Here is a 17,981-nt window from a genome sequence, read left to right on the forward strand (position 1 = left end):
TTTTTTCAGTGGGAAAGTCATGTAGCCATCTTGGATTTTTCCTGATTTTAATTTTAAGTTATCAAACTTTCAAAAAGCCTTGTTTTTGCATTTAATCACCAGGGATGGAATCCTCTGGCTCCAATTTCATGAATTTATGTGAAGTTTGTCCGGTTAGGCACCGGAACAGTGCACTTGTGTCATATGTTCCGCCACACAGAACAAGGAGGTGGGAACCTAGGGTTCAGCCTCTGACTACTTCATTAAGGCTGCCAAACATTTACTGAGACAGTTGGAGGACCGTTCAGGCCTCTCAGAGTCTCAGAATGTGGCACCAGCGCCTGGTAAGGGCATTGATGGCCCCATATTGAAAAGAAAGCACTCTAACCCTCCACCTATGGTGGATTCTCTGTCCTCTATGCTCTTTACTTCTGACTTTGTGAATAAACTTGGTCTGCCAAGCATATGTCAGCAGCACTAGTTCACCATCTGGGTCAACTGGAGAGTGACCAGCTGTGTAGCCTTCCCAAGGTCCCACCTCTGTTCCATCAAGAAGACCTGCATCTCCCCAGGACTCTGACAGTTGGTTGGATGGAGTCATGGAAGAGGTTTATCTGGACATCTTTGCAGATCACAGATGCTTCCAATGTTTTCACGTCCTGGAGCAGCCTGCCCTTCGGCCTTGTCACAACTCCGCAGGCTTTTACCAAGGTAATGGTAGTGGTGGTGGCCCACCTCCACAAAATGTGCTGGTTAGTGCATCTTTACTTGGACGACTGGCTTAGCAGAGAGAGCGGTACAAGCTATCATGACAACTCTTCAGAATCTGGGCTGGATTGTCAACTTGATGAATTAAGGTTTCCTGACTTGCTGAAGAAATAGTCATCTCAGCAGTATAGTTTAGAAAATAATTCATGAACAATTGGGTATTTCTAAGGTTAGTGCACGATGGGTTCCAAGACTGTTGACACATGTCAGAAGGCCATGAGGCTCCAGTGCTGTTAGGAGAACTTAGAGATGCTCCTTGAAGTCCAAGTGAATATTTTTCATTGTTTGGTGATTGGAGATGAGACTTGGGTCTATCACAGAGATCTTGAATCCAAAATGGAGTCAATGAAGTGAGAGCACAAGTCATCCCCCACTCCAAAAAAAAGTTCAATGCAGGCAAAGTCTTTTCAACTGTCTTCTGGTCTGATGAAGTACTTTTGCTTCTGGAGTTCATGCCACACAAGACAACCAAAACCGGGGAGAGTTATGCCAACACAATAATTGCTTTGCTGGAGTCAATCAAGAAGAAAAGAGGAAAGCTCAAAGCAGGCATGCAGCTTTTTCATGACAATGTGTTGGTGCACATGTCACCACAATCACAGGCTACCATCTGAGCATGTAGGTTTCAGCAGCTGAACCATCCACCCTTGTCTTGATCTGGACCCCTCAGATTATTTCCTATTCCGAGTTTTGAAGAAATCTCTCTTAATGGACAGCAGTTTTCAAGTGATGAAGACATCAAGGAAGCTGTGACATCATGGTCTGAAGGTCAAACAGAAGATTTCTTTTCAAAGGGGTTAAAGTCATTGCAGGAAAAGTGGATGAAATGTATGTAGCTATCGGGACTATATTGAAAAGTAAATCAAAAATTTTTTTTTAATTCTTTTCTACTGAGGTAGATAAATTATTGAACACCCCTCATAAGTGAATCTGTATTATATAAGGATCCAAACAATAATTGATAATAGCAAAAAGATTTTAAAAAAGGGGTCCACCCTTCAACTATGGGTCTGTAATATATAACAAATATGTTGCCTGCCATTTATATTGCCGAAGTAATTCTACTTTCTGCTGATATTTGTGAATCTTCACCATGACCACTTGCAAGTGTGGATGACCATCTTGCTTGCGACCCATGCAACGTGCCCACTTTGGGCACAACCAACCTATTCCTGCTGGTAATGGTAATACTTGTGGAAGCCACTGTTTCAGTAACTTGGGCAACTTATGATCTGGGAGAGTTTCAGGTAGGTTCATAAATTGGAGATTACCTCTCCTAGACCTGTTTCCCAAATCCTCAAATTTCAAAGTGTGGTGCTGCGCCTGGGCCTCCAGAGTGTGCAGACACATTTTGTGTGCCTGATGACCATTTTCCATACTTGAGACTTATTGCTGTAGTTCGCTTGTGTGACTGTGATGGGTAGGTTCTGCTAAAAGCGATTCACAATTTGTAATTTGTTCCAATAATTTCTCTAAATGGGGTTCCAAAGCTTTTCCCACCACTTGCATGAGCTGTTCCCAATTACTAGTCTGTAAAATCCAGCGGCACGCCAACTAAGAAATCTACCATCTTATCTTCAGCACAATGCAACTGCTCCTTTTTTTTCTTTACCTCTTTTGTAGCCATACTGTCAGGAATTTTTAAGAAAGCAATCTGTCCATAAAGATTAAAACAATCAGGAATGAATTTAGAGAAATTATTGGAACAAATTACAAATTGTGAATCGCTTTTAGCAGAACCTACCCATCAGTATCATGATGAAAAAACTGGTGCGATGTTAGCCAATAAAGTGAAGAAGCCCCGGAGCACAGCATAGATGAACTGCTCTGTTCGCTGCATCACTTGATCCTCCACAAAATAATTTTTACATTTTTCACATAGAGGGGGCATTTTGATCAGAGTGGGCATTTCTGCACTAATCATTTAGCACATCTACATGTGATTAGCACAGGATTAGCAAGTGAACTCTTTCCACTTAGAAAATGGGTGGCGTAAATGCTCAAGCACTATTTTTTGTTAATGCTTGCATGCTAATGGCAACATTAGCATATGGCCATTAATTGTTGTCTGCTAATGATTGTATTGGTAACTCTGGGGATCCAGACCTGAGTCAGGCTGCAAGAGGACATTCTTATAAGAATAGCCTTACTGGGTCAGACCAATGGTCCATCAAACCCAATAGCCCATTCTCACGGTGGCCAATCCAGGTCACTAGTACCTGGCCAAAACTCAAGGACTAAGACTCTGGGTCCGCCCTACTACAAAATCCTTATTTTTGTCTTTTTAATCGACATAGAATTGAATGAAAACATGTGGGCCTTTACCTTTTAGGTAAGAGGTGTGTTTTCACCGATACCATGAAGTTGTAAATGGAACCTAGTACTGAGTTCCAGTTTTCCATCATTTTATCCAAAGGACCATTGACATAATCAGAGTTTGGCATTAACAGTGCCTGAGTTAAATTTTCTGTTGTTAAATTACTTTTATCTCTAAAAGTGTCTACAGAAACTGAAAAAAATTCTCTGCAGCTCAGTCTATAATATAAAATATCAGAGAAGCTCAATTAAAAACTTAATAAAGACAATAGGAGAGCTAAACATCAAACCAATAATGTGCCAATCATGAGTCAGGAAGTAAAACTGCCATACCCTTATCCGATATTGTGTGGGGACAGAAATCAAGCCCGTCCCTACTGGAATCATATCTGTCCCTGCCGGAATCAAATCCATCCCCACCCGTCCCTATAAACTTCAGAAGTAGTTATTTCATTTAAATGCTACTGAATTAAAGGCTCTGGTAGAGACCCATTTACAAATAAGCAAAGACACTTTATTAATTTGGAAATATTAATTGGAAAGAATACCTACTTTGTAAACTGGTCTCTGCCAGAGCCTCTAATGTAAATATAAAATATAAATATTACAACTGATAAGGACCCTCAAGCTATGCCAGCTGAGGGCTTCCAGTGAAGGTGGCCAGAGGTTCCTTTTGCCAAGCTTGGGAGGCAGCAGTAGCATCCCTGAGTCACAGATGCTGGCACTTCAATGGCTCAGGGATGCTGCCAGCAAGTGCTGCGTTTGGTGGAGGGGAGTTCTGGCTGTCTTTGGAGGAGGTCCTCAGCTGGCATTGCTTGGAGATCCCCACCAGCCACAGCAAGGGTCAGCAAGTACTTCAGCACCGGAGATATAAAACCAGAAATGCATTTCCTTTTCTTTTAAACACAATACAAAGACATCTGCTATATACATTTCCCAAAGCTAACATATTTCAGCCAATAAATTCCTTTTTTACCTTTGTTGTCTGGAGAGTTATTTTTCCATTAAATTGGTCCTAGTTTCTCTTTTTTCTGCTTTCCCATCTTCTGCAAATTCTTCTGTTGCTGTCCTACTGTGGTCCAGTATTTCTCCCACTCTCTCTTCCCTTCCTCCCATTATACAACATCCTCACTCCCTTCTGTCCTGGATCTGCCTCTCTCTTTTTCCCCTCCCTACTCCTACACAGCATTTCTTCTCCACCCTATGTGCAACATGTCTTCCTCTCTCTCACTGTCCAACATCTCTCTTTCTCTCATTCCCTTCCTTGCTGCAAAGGGAGTTGGGAAAGAGAGAGAAGAGGGATCCAGGGTGCATCTCTCCCATCCCCTCTGCTGCCACTTCCAATATTTTTCCCCCTCATATCCCCCAGCCCATGTGCTGCATCTTTTGTCCCTGCCCACCAGCCCCATGCCCAACATTTCTCTCACCCCTCTTCAACACCGTGCCATATCTCTCCCTACATTCTCTCCACCACTATGTCCAACATTCCTCTCTCTTGCATCTTGTATCCCTTTCAATCTGTCCCACTGTTCCCTCTCCGCCACAATATCTAACATTTCTTCTCCTCATCTTTCTCTTCCCCATGCATCTCTACCTCACTCCTCTCTTTCCCTATGCCCAAAATTTCTCTTTCCTCCATTCCCTGTGTGCACCATCTCATGCACACACTCATGCCCAACAATTCTTCCTTTCTATTCCCTACCCATCTCAGCATCTTTCCCTTCCTCCCTCCATCTTATGTCCCAAGTTTGTGCCCCCTTCCTCTCTCCTTTCTCTATCCCATGTTCATGCCCCCTCCCTTCCTTCTGTGTCCCTTCTCTGTCCCAAGTTTGTGCCACTTCCCTCCTTCCAACCTTTGTCCCAAGTTCATGCCCCCTCTCTCCCTTGGTCCAACGTGAGCTCATTCGCTTACTCCTTCCTTCCTTTCTGTGGCCCAACTTCCTTTGTGCCCCCATCCCGCAAGATTATACCGGAGCCATCCAATTTAGCCGCCTTCTTGCTACCTTCCAGCCCCACATTGCAGGGCAGCGGGCCCTGCACATGGCTGACTTGGAAGCCTTCGCTCTAATGTCTGCTCTGGTGTTGGAGGGAAGGCTTCCAGGGTAGTGTGCTGAAACTACTGCACACTGTTTTGTAGATGGGCGAGTGCGGCTGGAGGGCAGGAAATGGAGGCGCACCAAGGTATTCAAGCCCCTCAAGGTGCCTTCAACCCTCCAACCCCGGGGGGGGGGGGGGAGTCCCTACGGGATTCCTATGACCCCCAGGGGGAACCCCGTGAGATTCGAGTTCCAGTACAGCTCTCTAGTATATAGTATATAAATTCTGATGAGGCACCAACACTACAATTAGCTGAAATTAAAGAAGACTCAAAAATTATATATTTATTTTAAAATATTTATGAATCACTTAAAACTATGCAATATACAAAAACATATAATGAAACGCTAGGCACTAACTGTATCAATTTGAATGAAGAATATTCTCATATAACAGCCAGCTTCAGTAAGATGTTATCTCACTGATTTACCATACTCCATTCTATGTTGGCTTCACTATTTTAAGGTCCTCAGCGGGCCACCACACACTCAAAACATCTCATTGTGTGGGGTTTTATGCTCCCATTCGTCATTGGACCCATCTATATTTCATGTGTGCATGTATCGCAAATATTAATTTAAAAAAAATTTTTTTTGTATGAATACATATATGCTAAAAGTACTTAGCTTGTGGATTCGACGCTAATCGGGAGGGTAGAAACATCAATCACCCAACATGTTTCGCCCATACAACTCAAGGGCTTTATCAAGGCTCCCTCTCCCTAAACAGAATAAAAAACACCTAAGTGTCACTATTATCATAAAGCATATATTACTATAATTTAAACTTTTTACAGACAGTAACCCTTACCATTCATAATCGTTTTCTCCCACCATCGCGTCTAAAACGAAATGGCGGTCACGCTCTTAATCAGCTGATTTATACGTGACCCAGGCGCCAACGTCCCAGATGATCAGGGACGTCAGAGTCTGACGTCAAAACTTGCAGTAACCAGAATTGACACGTATTCTTTGTTTGTACTTTCCTTATTTAGCGGAAGATAACTAAGAACCCCCAGAGCCCGCCTCATATTAGAGAAGCCCACTCCAACTCATTGTTAAGTCCATATGAAGCTACCGTGTTAAGGCGATAAATCCAGCGTTGTTCAATTAAGTTTAGTCTTCCCTCCCAATCCCCTTCTAATTCCCTTTCAGATACATAGTCAATAACCCTCCATTTTATATGTTGAATCCCATGGCCCTTATCCAGGCAATGCTGAACTATGGGGGCTTGTACTGCCCCAGTATTGATGTGGGATTTATGCTCATTCAAGCGTACATTAATGGCCCTCTTAGTATGGCCCACATACACGAGATTACATGGGCACACTATTATATACACCACCCTCCTTGTCTTACAGGTCGTGTCAGCCCTAGCTCTCACCACGTAACCTGATTGGGGATCAGTCCATTGAGGCCCTTCCAACGTGAGGTCACACCATTGACAGTGGTGACATTTAGTGTGTCCAGTACCAGTCTCGCTATCATATTGACTATCCGGTTTTTTAAGGGCCTGACCAATAGTTTTGCCTCTACGGTATGAAAAAAGGGGGAGCTCTGAAAAACCCTCATGAAGGTTTAATATATGCCAATGTTGTCTGATCTGGGAAATCAGGACCCCTGATGCTCTAGAAAAGGGAAGGACACATACTAACCTCCCTTCCTCCTGTACCCGGGGTTTATCCATAAGTAACAATTCCCGTTGAGCATAGCGGGCCTGTAGATAGGCATGTCTAATGGAACTTTTAGGGTACCCTCGCTCTTGAAAACGCCCCTCCAAATCCCTAGCCACCTTCTTAAATTCGGCTAGCGTGGAGCAGACCCTCCGTGCTCTCAAGTATTGGCTTATGGGTAGACTATGCTTTAGATGGTAGGGGTGAAAACTATCAAAGTGGAGAAGGGTGTTACGAGCCACCGGCTTCCTATATAGAGTTGTTTCAATTGTCATTTGATCCCTGCTTATCAGTATGTCCAAAAACTCAATCTTATCTATACTATAATGGGGGACAAACTGCAAATTGGGATTCTTAGTGTTAATCCACCCAAAAAATTCCTGCAGACCCTCCTCAGTGCCCTCCCATAGGAAAAAAATATCGTCCAAAAATCGTTTCCATAGGGGGATGGATTTAAAGAATTCCGAAGGATATACAAACTCCATCTCAAATTTCCCCATATAGAGTGTGGCTATAGAGGGAGCCAAAGTAGCCCCCATAGCCACACCCTCAATTTGTTGAAAAAAGTTCCCATTGTATTCAAAAAAGCTGTTCTTCAGAACCCACTGGGCTAATTTGGACAAAAAAGGGGTGGGTATTCTAAGATGTTTACCCCTATTGTTCATCACCCCTTCAATAATGACCAGGGCCTCATCCTGGGGTATCTTAGTGTATAACGATACCACATCAAGAGTGACTAGAAAAACATCTCCCTGGGGAACGTTGGTATCCTGAAGGGTCCTAAGCAAATGGGAGGAATCCTTAAGATATGATTTAACCTTAACAGCCTCATCCCTAAGGAAAACATCCAGAAATTTGGACAAAGGTTCTAACAGGCTGCCTCTGGTGTTAACTATGGGCCTCCCAGGGGGTTTAGCAAGATTTTTATGGATCTTAGGAACGAAACGGATACTGGGGGTCCTAGGATGTTTCTCCAGCAAGAATTGGTACTCTTTAGAAGTTATCTGGCCCAATTCATAATGCTGAGTAATAAAGGAAAAAATATCTTTCATCAGCGGGCCAGTAGGATTTTCAGAAAGCTTTTTATAAGCTATCGTATCGCTAAGTTGCCGTTGCGCTTCCTCATGATATTGCTGCACATCCTGAATAACAATAGAACCCCCCTTATCAGCTTTCGTAATTATAATATTCTCCATGTCCCTGAGTTGACGTATCGCCAAATGTTGTTGGTACGATAGATTATATTGTATTTTCAAGGAGTTAGTAGATGTCTCATACTTGGTTATGCCGTCAAGCACCAGATCCTTGAAAGTGGTCAATATCGGGTCCATCACTCCTGGGGGGACCCACTTGGATTCTTTTTTGATGACAGAAAGATCCTCCCCCTTAGGGACATCCGTATTAGATTCAAAGTATATTTTAATACTCAATTTTCTAATAAATTTGTGAAAAGCGATTTTGAGTTGAAAAAAGTCCGGTTTAACCTGGATAACATACCCCAGTCCAAGCTGCAAAACTTCCATTTGATTAGATGTTAACACTACCGAAGAAGACAAGTTGGTAACTATGGAGGTTGTTTCGCTTTTACTCCTCTGCCCCTGGCTTGGCCCCGTCCTCTGTTCCTGGACCTGGCATTTTGTACCCTCGGGGGCTGTTGTCCTTCGTCCCCCGACGCCCGACTGGTAGAGGAGTCCCCAGATTCCCCACTTGTCCCCTCAGATTCGTCGGTAGAGGCCTCAAATACCACCTTCTTCTTGGTTTGTGCCGGGGTGTGTTTTTTATTCCAAGTATAAACCTTCCCTGCCATATAGTCTCTTTCGTCCCTTTTCCATTTCTTGATTTTAGTCTGTTTAATAGATTCACGAAGTTGTTGTAGTGAATCATTTAACTCTTTGTGCTTGCTGTCATACTCCTCCTTCTCCATTTTACTCAAAAGTTCTTGCTCAATATCCACACATTTGACATTTAAATCGTGTTCAATATTGATGGTGGTCTCCACCAGTAATATCATAAGATCACGGGAACATCGGTTTAAAATCCCAACCCATTTGTCCATAAACGATTTGTCCATGCCCAGAAGCATGGGTTCTTTAAGAATGCGCAATCCGCGAGGGATCATCGCCTTTTTCAAATATTGCACAAGTGTACTACCATGCAGCTCAGCCCTAATCAATCTTTTTTGAGTGAGCTCCCATTCCTGCCATGAGTACAGTCCCGGGGATTCTGTAATATCAACCAATAAAGCTGGTCTGGTCAATATAGACCTAAACTGCTCCTCCGTATAACCAATAAACTCAGTGTCTTCTTGTGCCATAATTACCATATAATGAAACGCTAGGCACTAACTGTATCAATTTGAATGAAGAATATTCTCATAACAGCCAGCTTCAGTAAGATGTTATCTCACTGATTTACCATACTCCATTCTATGTTGGCTTCACTATTTTAAGGTCCTCAGCGGGCCACCACACACTCAAACCATCTCATTGTGTGGGGCTTTATGCTCCCATTCGTCATTGGACCCATCTATATTTCATGTGTGCATGTATCGCAAATATTAATTTTTAAAAAAATTTTTTTGTATGAATACATATATGCTAAAAGTACTTAGCTTGTGGATTCGATGCTAATCGGGAGGGTAGAAACATCAATCACCCAACATGTTTCGCCCATACAACTCAAGGGCTTTATAAAGGCTCCCTCTCCCTAAACAGAATAAAAAACACCTAAGTGTCACTATTATCATAAAGCATATATTACTATAATTTAAACTTTTTACAGACAGTAACCCTTACCGTTCATAATCGTTTTCTCCCACCATCGCGTCTAAAACGAAATGGCGGTCACGCTCTTAATCAGCTGATTTATACGTGACCCAGGCGCCAACGTCCCAGATGATCAGGGACGTCAGAGTCTGACGTCAAAACTTGCAGTAACCAGAATTGACACGTATTCTTTGTTTGTACTTTGCTTATTTAGCGGAAGATAATAACTAAGAACCCCAGAGCCCGCCTCATATAAAATGGAGGGTTATTGACTATGTATCTGAAAGGGAATTAGAAGGGGATTGGGAGGGAAGACTAAACTTAATTGAACAACGCTGGATTTATCGCTTTAACACGGTAGCTCCATATGGACTTAACAATGAGCTGGAGTGGGCTTCTCTAATATGAGGCGGGCTCTGGGGGTTCTTAGTTATTATCTTCCGCTAAATAAGGAAAGTACAAATAAAGAATACGTGTCAATTCTGGTTACTGCAAGTTTTGACGTCAGACTGACGTCCCTGATCATCTGGGACGTTGGCGCCTGGGTCACGTATAAATCAGCTGATTAAGAGCGTGACCGCCATTTCGTTTTAGACGCGATGGTGGGAGAAAACGATTATGAACGGTAAGGGTTACTGTCTGTAAAAAGTTTAAATTATAGTAATATATGCTTTATGATAATAGTGACACTTAGGTGTTTTTTTATTCTGTTTAGGGAGAGGGAGCCTTGATAAAGCCCTTGAGTTGTATGGGCGAAACATGTTGAGTGATTGATGTTTCTACCCTCCCGATTAGCGTCGAATCCACAAGCTAAGTACTTTTAGCATATATGTATTCATACAAAAAATTTTTTTTAAAAATTAATATTTGCGATACATGCACACATGAAATATAGATGGGTCCAATGACGAATGGGAGCATAAAGCCCCACACAATGAGATGGTTTGAGTGTGTGGTGGCCCGCTGAGGACCTTAAAATAGTGAAGCCAACATAGAATGGAGTATGGTAAATCAGTGAGATAACATCTTACTGAAGCTGGCTGATATAAAAAAACATTACATAAACAGTCTTAAAATACAACAGATTTCTCTTAATACCAAAATATCAGAAAACAAAACAATAACCACAGAGTTTAGAGAAAGGCTTCTACAAATAATTGCATTTTCAATAATTTCTTAAAAGACACACGATGCTGAAACAAGTCTTGTTAGGTTAGTGTTTTGCTAATACAGTGGCAGAAGTGTAACATAAAGAGAAACCATACCACCTCTAAGGACAAAGATGGTTAAAAAGAAAGCAATTGCTCCTTTCCATCTTTATTTTGGTATCTACACCAGATATGTCAATCTTATGACTAATGATGGGCCACTATGGCAGCCATGCATTCATCAATGTGGCTGCACTAAAATATTTGCCTTCTGTATTTTTCCCATTACAAATACTTAGGAGCCATATTTGCATCATTTTATTAACATAAGAATATAAGAATTGCCACTGTTGGGTCAGACCAGTGGTCCATCATGCCCAGCAGTCCACTGCCGCTGCGGCCCTTAGGAAAAGGACCAGAGCCCTAACTGAGTCTAGCCTTACCTGCGTACATTCTGATCTAGGAGAAGGTGAACAATCTGTCTTTATTTACTAAATCTATTTCCTTCATTATCTTGAGCATTTCAATCATATCCCCTCTGTCTCCCCTTTTTAAGGGAGAAAAGGCCCAGTTTCTCTAATCTCTTGCTGTACCACAGATGCTAAATTTAGAATGCACATTAGATACTATGACACAGGCTGCACAGAACTTCCCTGTATTCTGTATGATTTTCTTTCTTAATTCCTGTCTAAGCATTTTACGGGAAGTGTGGTTTAAAATATGGATTTATATACTGTATATGAGGGGCACTGAAAACTTCTCAGCTCAACCAACCAACTTCCTAAATTCTGGGCATTATTTTGCTATTGTAGCTGAAGAGATTATCTTATTTCACTGACAATTTGCAGAAACAAAATTCTATGTTTTGACATTGTTCCAGATCATTGATTGAACCTTATCCATGTCATTCTCTTCTTGGCTGGGCTGAGAACCTTTCAGCACCCCTCGTTTGCATGCACACAATCAATTACCAAAATTTATATTATCTAAAGCAGGGGTGCCCACACTTTTGGGGCTTGCGAGCTACTTTTAAAATGACCAAGTCAAAATGATCTACCAACAATAAAAGTTTAAAAAAACATAACGCACACTGTACGCATAGAATTGTTAATTATCATTCCTATTCCGGGGTTTTTTCAAAGAGGTCAAAGCAGATGACTCTATGCACTGTAACAACCATACAAAAATAGACAAAATACCCACCCCCTCCCTTTTTACTAAACTACGATAGCAGTTTTTAGCGCAGGGAGCTGCGCTGAATGCCCAGCGCTGCTCTCGACGCTCATAGGCTCCCTGCGCTAAAAACCTCTATAGCGGTTTAGTAAAAGGGGACCATATTGTAAAATATAGAGAGCAGATATAAATTCAGACACATTTTGATCACTAAATTTAAAATAAAATCATTTTTCCTACCTTGTCTGGTGATTTCATGAGTCTCTGGTTGCACTTTCTTCTTCTGACTGTGCATCCAATCTTTCTTCCCTTCTTTTAGCCTGTATGCTTCCTCTCCTCCTGACCTCATCCCCCCCCAACGTTTTCTTCTTCTCTCTCTGCCCTCTCTTTCTTTCTCTCTTCATGCCCCCTTTCTTTTTTTCTATTTCTCTTCTTTCCTTCTGTCTCCCTCCCTGCCCTCTTTCTCCCTCCCTGACCTTCCCCAAGCCACTGCCACTGCCATCGGATAACAGGCCCCCAAAGCCACCTGCCGCCGGCCAAGCTCTCCTTGCTTCGGGCCCACCAGCATTCCTCTCTCCGACGTCAATTTTGCCGTCGGAGAGGAAGTTCCGTTGTCCAGAACTTCCTCTCTGACGGCAGAATTGACGTCGGGGAGAGGAAGGCTGATCATCCCAAGATCGACCTATTGGGAGAAATGCTGCCGCGTCCTGCCTTTGAGGAAACAGAAAGTAGGCAGGACCTTGCAGCAAGAAGAGCAAATCGCAAGCTTCACTGACCTGTCTCCCACTTTAGCCCGCAAATGGGGCTCTAACATGTGCGTGCCGGCTTCCCTTCTCTCTCCTCCCCCCCCCCCCCGGACATATCTTCCGGTTTCAGAGAGAAGAGAAGGGAAGCCGGTACAAGCACACGTTAGCCCCCGGAGCATAAATTCTCCAAGCCGTTTTTTTTTTTTTTTTTTTTAATGTTGAGCAGCGGAGGCAGCAGTAGAATTCAGGAGCAGGCCAGTCAGGAGGGGAAAAAAGAAAAGGGAAGAAGGGAACCCGCTCTGCGATCGACTGGGGTCGCCTGAGCGAGCGACCTGTCGATCGCGATCGACGTGTTGGGCACCCCTGGTTTAGCCTATCATAATTTTTCCAATTGTATGTTATTTGTTGTACTGCTACCCCTGTCAATATAAATAAGTTTGTTCAAGGCTACTGGATTATCCAACATCCTATTTATTTGCGGCCAAATTGACTTCCAAAATAATAATATGAATGAACAATAGAATAAAAGATGATCTAATGTCCCAGCCTCAAGATGACAATGCCAACATTTATTAGACTTGGAGCTATCTAGTTTTTTGTAAACGAATAGGGGTCCAAAAAGCTCTATGAAACAGAAAAAACCATGTTTGTCTCATAGATGCTGAAACTGTACTGTTTGATAAACTGGGCTTATGGTGTATGTTGAAGACTTTTTGCTGTGGTAAAGAACAGTGTGCAAACTACAATTTTCAGGTTTTTTTTTCTTCCAGATATGGCTTTGTATCATTTTTGGATGATGTGGATGTTCAGAAGATAGTAGAAGTAAGTCCTAAGAGTTAATACCAATACTTAAGGATACAATTGTTGGTGCATATACTTAAGCTAGAAAAAGGGGGATGTATCTAATAGTATATATGCAAGGAAATCTAAATAATCCTGTGGGTTAATGAATGCTGTTGAGGGAGCAAGGAGACTGATGCATTTACTTTTTTTAGGTGTGTGAGGTTTTTTTTTCAGTCTGTACTTTGTGAAGAAATTTCCTTTTGTTAACCCCTGGCCTAGGATATCAACTAGTGGTACCCATACCGCAGTGGATTGTGGAAAAGGTTATTGAAATCAGATGCAATTTTATTGACATTTTCTAATTAAGAGTAAAAGCCTATGAGTATTGAACCAGTGGATTATTTTCCTATTTGCAAGTTGTGTAGAAGGCATCTACATTTTTTTCTCTTGGAACTGCCTCCTACATCACTGGGCAGTGCTCTTCTAGCTCCTCAGTTTATTCCTTCTACACATAAGTTGGAAGGTGTCTTTCTGCTCTGCTCTTATTTTATTTTTTTTTAAATACGGATTTGGAGACTTTTCAGCATACCAGAGGTCCCCAGTGTTAATGGGGCAGCTCTGCCTAGAAGACACAGATTCTCTTGGCAAATGTCTGTAGCTGGGAGGGCAACCCTTTTTAGACTGGCCAGGTAGGTGCCCTTACATTCAGTGGCTTAGGGACTTTCCTGGTAGCAAGGCTTGCTCCTGATTGGTGCCAGAGCTTGAACACAGGTGGTGTAGCCCTGTATCGGTGCTGAGGGCTTTAGCTAGTGCCAGTCTCATTGTCTCCCCCTCCCCCCTTGGAAGACACATGAGGAGCTGTGGGGGTCTTGGTCTCAGGCTCTCTTAGGGTGTAACTGACAGCCCAAAGAAGCAAGCATCTGGATTATTTTTACATTTGGTTGAGGCAGAAGTCTCTTCCATTCTTCAGCTATGGTTTTCAACTGAAGCAGGCACAGTACCAAAAGAACTGCAACAGAACTGTGAGTATAGTCTATGGCTGTTTTTGGGAAAAATCAGGGAGGGTGTGGGTGTGTGTATGTCCAAAAATTACAGTTTTGAAGGTTTCTGAGGTTAGTATTTGGGTCATATCAACCTAACCAAATAGAAACACATGGAAAACTTATGAAATTACAAACCAATACTCATCCACATCAAAATTTCTGGCCAGATATCACATTCTTTAGCAAATCTCCAGACCAGCATAGGATTAATCTAACAAGCAGGTATATATCTCATCTTGACCAGCAGGGGGAAACTGAGACAAAACTTTGAAACTATACATATCATATGACCCCTCTCTAATTACCTCAGTCTTCTCTCAGTCTCTAGCAGGTGTGGTGAACTGTACCCATCTCCCTTGGTAGGGCTGTTGGAATTTGTTTAGGAATTTTATCCCTTTTTGTTCCGGATTGAGCTTGGGTGGACCCTGTTTGGGGGTCTTTCTGACCTTGGGGGTGTTAAACCCGGTGGGTCCCGAGCGGGGTCCCTCCCCTCCTTTCCTCCACCTCCCCAACATTTTTCTAGAGGTGCCTGCCTCAACAATAAGCCTTACCCCCTGGTGGTAAGGCATATTGTTTAGAGAGCCAGTGGAGTCTGTTCTGTGAAAAAAAACCCACAAAAAAATCCTGAGGCAGTGCTGGTCTGAAGGGTTACTTTCCCTTTAAATATGCTGTAAATTATTGTATTTTTCAACTGACCGGCACTTTCAGTTAGGTCACATATGGAGTAATTGAGCACGTCTCAGGGGGAGAGGTGCACAATTTAGTCCAGATGCGAGTCACTCGCGACTGGCTTGAAAACAGCTGTTCGGACCGTTGTGGTGGAAGAGTCTCATTTGCAGCGGTTGCCAGTGTCCAGGGCTCCCCGCTGCTAGTGCCTTGCGAGCTGACAGAGCTTTGCAGAGAAACCCGGTCTTTACCTGCCGCCCACAGAGATTTCCTCAGCCGGTGCAACTGGGGATTTCCTGTCAGCTGTTTTTTCTCTCAGCTGATGTCGACTTTTGCCCGCTTTAGTGGCTGGGATAGTTCAGTCTTCTCGGCCGCTACAGGCCCTGGAGGGGCTATTTTTGGCACTTTGCCGTTTTTCCTCAGCCTCTCCATCTTGTATTTAGCCTCAGGTGCCTTCTCCCTGTTTTGACATAACAGAGACAGGTTTCAGCAGGGTTCCCTGCTGGGGCAGGGATTTCCTTGGGACTGCTGGGGTTTTTTTTCTCCCTCATTTTCTTTTTGCTTTCTGTAAAGCATATTTTATCCCAGGATAAGCAGGCAGCCTATTCTCACATATGGGTGACGTCATCGACGGAGCCCGGATGCGGAAGCCTCGCAAGCCGACTTGCTTGTAGAAATTCAGAAGTTTTGAGACAGCCGCACCGCGCATGCGTGAGTGCCTTCCCGCCCAGTTCAGGGCTAGTCTCCTCAATTCTCAGTTTTCCGCGGAGCCGAAAAGTCTGTCTTTGACTCTCTGCGTTTAACTTATTTCATGCCTTCTCTCACCGCAGTTTGTGTTAGTTTTTTTCACAAATCAATGTTTTTTTGTTTCTTTTATTTCTAATTTAAAAAAAAAATTTCATTTCTTCTGGTCCACTGGAGGGGCAGGCCGCTCGGTCGCAGCCCAGGGGTTTCGACTTTGCGGCAGCTATTTTTCCTCCTATGTCCCGGCCAGAAACGGGCTTGAAGTGTAGCCAGTGCCAGCGTGTGATTTCCCTCACGGACCCACACCATCGGTGCCTCAACTGTCTTGGGCCAGGCCATCAACCGAAGTCGTGCGAGCGCTGTGCTACTCTTTAACCTCGTGCCCGTAAACGTCGTCAAATTTTAGTGGAGAAGCTTTTCGGGATGGACTCTTCAGTCACACCCTCGTCTTCAAAAGCGGCCTTGGGTCCACCTTCTACCGAGGGTACTCCTGCCTCCATGACTCCGACCTCGAGCATCGTTAAGCCTTCCTCATTTGCGGCGGCTCTTGCTTAGAGTACACCTGTTGTATCTTCCCCTGGTTCCTCAGGTCAGATAGCTCAGCAGAAAGTTCCAGCGGTGGTCATCAAGGTTGCTAAGACTTCCAAGTCGAAGCATATCTCCACTGTCACTTTGGAACCTCCAGCCAAAGCAAGTGGTCCGGTTTCAGACGCGGATCCATCCTTGACGGCTTTCTTCCAAACCATGTTAGAGCAGCAATTTATTCAGCTCCTAACCAAAATGGGACCGAAGCTAGCTACTCTAATCCAGCCTGGGCATTCTGCCGACTCCCGTGAGGTCGAGCCTCTTCCTATGCCTCCGGCTAAAGCTACACTATGCAGGGAGCAGAGTCTCTGCGAGTGTCTGGTCTGGCATCTATGCACTTGAAGCAAGGAGTAGATTCTTTGCAAGTGCCTCGATAGGAATCCTCACACTCCATACAAGGAGCAGAGTCTTTGAGAGTGCCTCGAGATTCCTCCTCCAAGCCTCCTGAGCTTCGATCTACAGTTTCTAGCCCCATCCATTCCTTGGTGAAAACATCTGCTTCTATCTCCGAAGCCAAGTCTCCTCGAGACCAGCTTCCAGGCACCACTCTCGTCGTCGATCGAGACCTACCTCGAGGCATACCGGCAGGTATAGCTCTTCTTCTAAGGAGCGTTCTTCAACTAAGCCTCGATCTACACCTTCCAGCTCTACTAGACCTCCGACTCCTCGATTGAGGTCTCCGCTAGAGAGCTGAACGGGGACAATGGGAATCCAGCGGGCATCTCGTGGGTTCCTCCTTCGGGTCACGGGGATCCCGTGGGGACGCTCTCTAGGGTCGCGGGTTTCCTGCGGGGCTGGATGTACTCAGTCGCGTGGCTCTTCTTCTCCCTACCTGCCCTGCCTGCAGCACAGAGCTGAATGGAAGTCTTCCCGACGTCAGCGCTGATGTCGGGAAGACTTCCGTTCGGCTCTGTGCTGCAGACAGGGTAGGTAAGGAGAAGGAGAGTAGCCTCACGGCTCGAGTGGTGTACCAAGGGAGGGGGGCGGTCCGCCCCGGGTGCAGCACAGCTGGCCAGGTCCCCTTACTTTTGTGGCGCTTCCCCGACCGACCGACAACAGCCCCGGTCCGACAAACTTCCCTGCCCTGTAGCCGCAAATCTAAATTACCTTCTTACACAGCTGTAAGAAGGTAATTTAGATTCGCGGTTAAGGGCAGGGAGGTTTGTCGGACCGGGCCTGTCCTGTTGTTGGGCGGGCGGGGAAGCGCCACGAAGGTAAGGGGGCAGGGAGAGAGAAAGGGAGGAAAGGAGGAGTGGAGAGGAAAAGACGCTTAAGGAAATGGGTAAAACTGAGGGGGGAGAAGGATGCTGAAAGCACTGGGGAAGACAAAGGGGTGGAGAAGGACGCTGAAAGGCCATGGGGAAGACGGGGGGGGTGGAGAAGGATGCTGAAAAGACATGGGGAAGACAGGGGGGAGAAGGACACTGAAAGCACATGTGGAAGACAGAGGGGGGAGAAGGACGCTGACAGGACATGGGGAAGACGGGGCGGGGGGT

General features: G+C 44.3%; 1 protein-coding gene across 6 annotated transcripts in view; it reads left to right on the forward strand.

Moving 5' to 3' along the window:
* DAZL (deleted in azoospermia like) overlaps positions 1–17,981 on the forward strand; it is a 322,370-nt gene that overhangs the window by 95,210 nt on the left and 209,179 nt on the right. For all 6 annotated transcript variants that reach the window (XM_033930705.1, XM_033930704.1, XM_033930708.1 and 3 more), the window contains exon 4: positions 13,435–13,486. In XM_033930705.1, the coding sequence (XP_033786596.1) occupies positions 13,435–13,486 (52 nt within the window). The remainder of the gene's footprint in view (positions 1–13,434; positions 13,487–17,981) is intronic.

This window comes from Geotrypetes seraphini, chromosome 2 (assembly GCF_902459505.1).
Source record: "Geotrypetes seraphini chromosome 2, aGeoSer1.1, whole genome shotgun sequence".
NCBI classification, from domain to species: domain Eukaryota; kingdom Metazoa; phylum Chordata; class Amphibia; order Gymnophiona; family Dermophiidae; genus Geotrypetes; species Geotrypetes seraphini.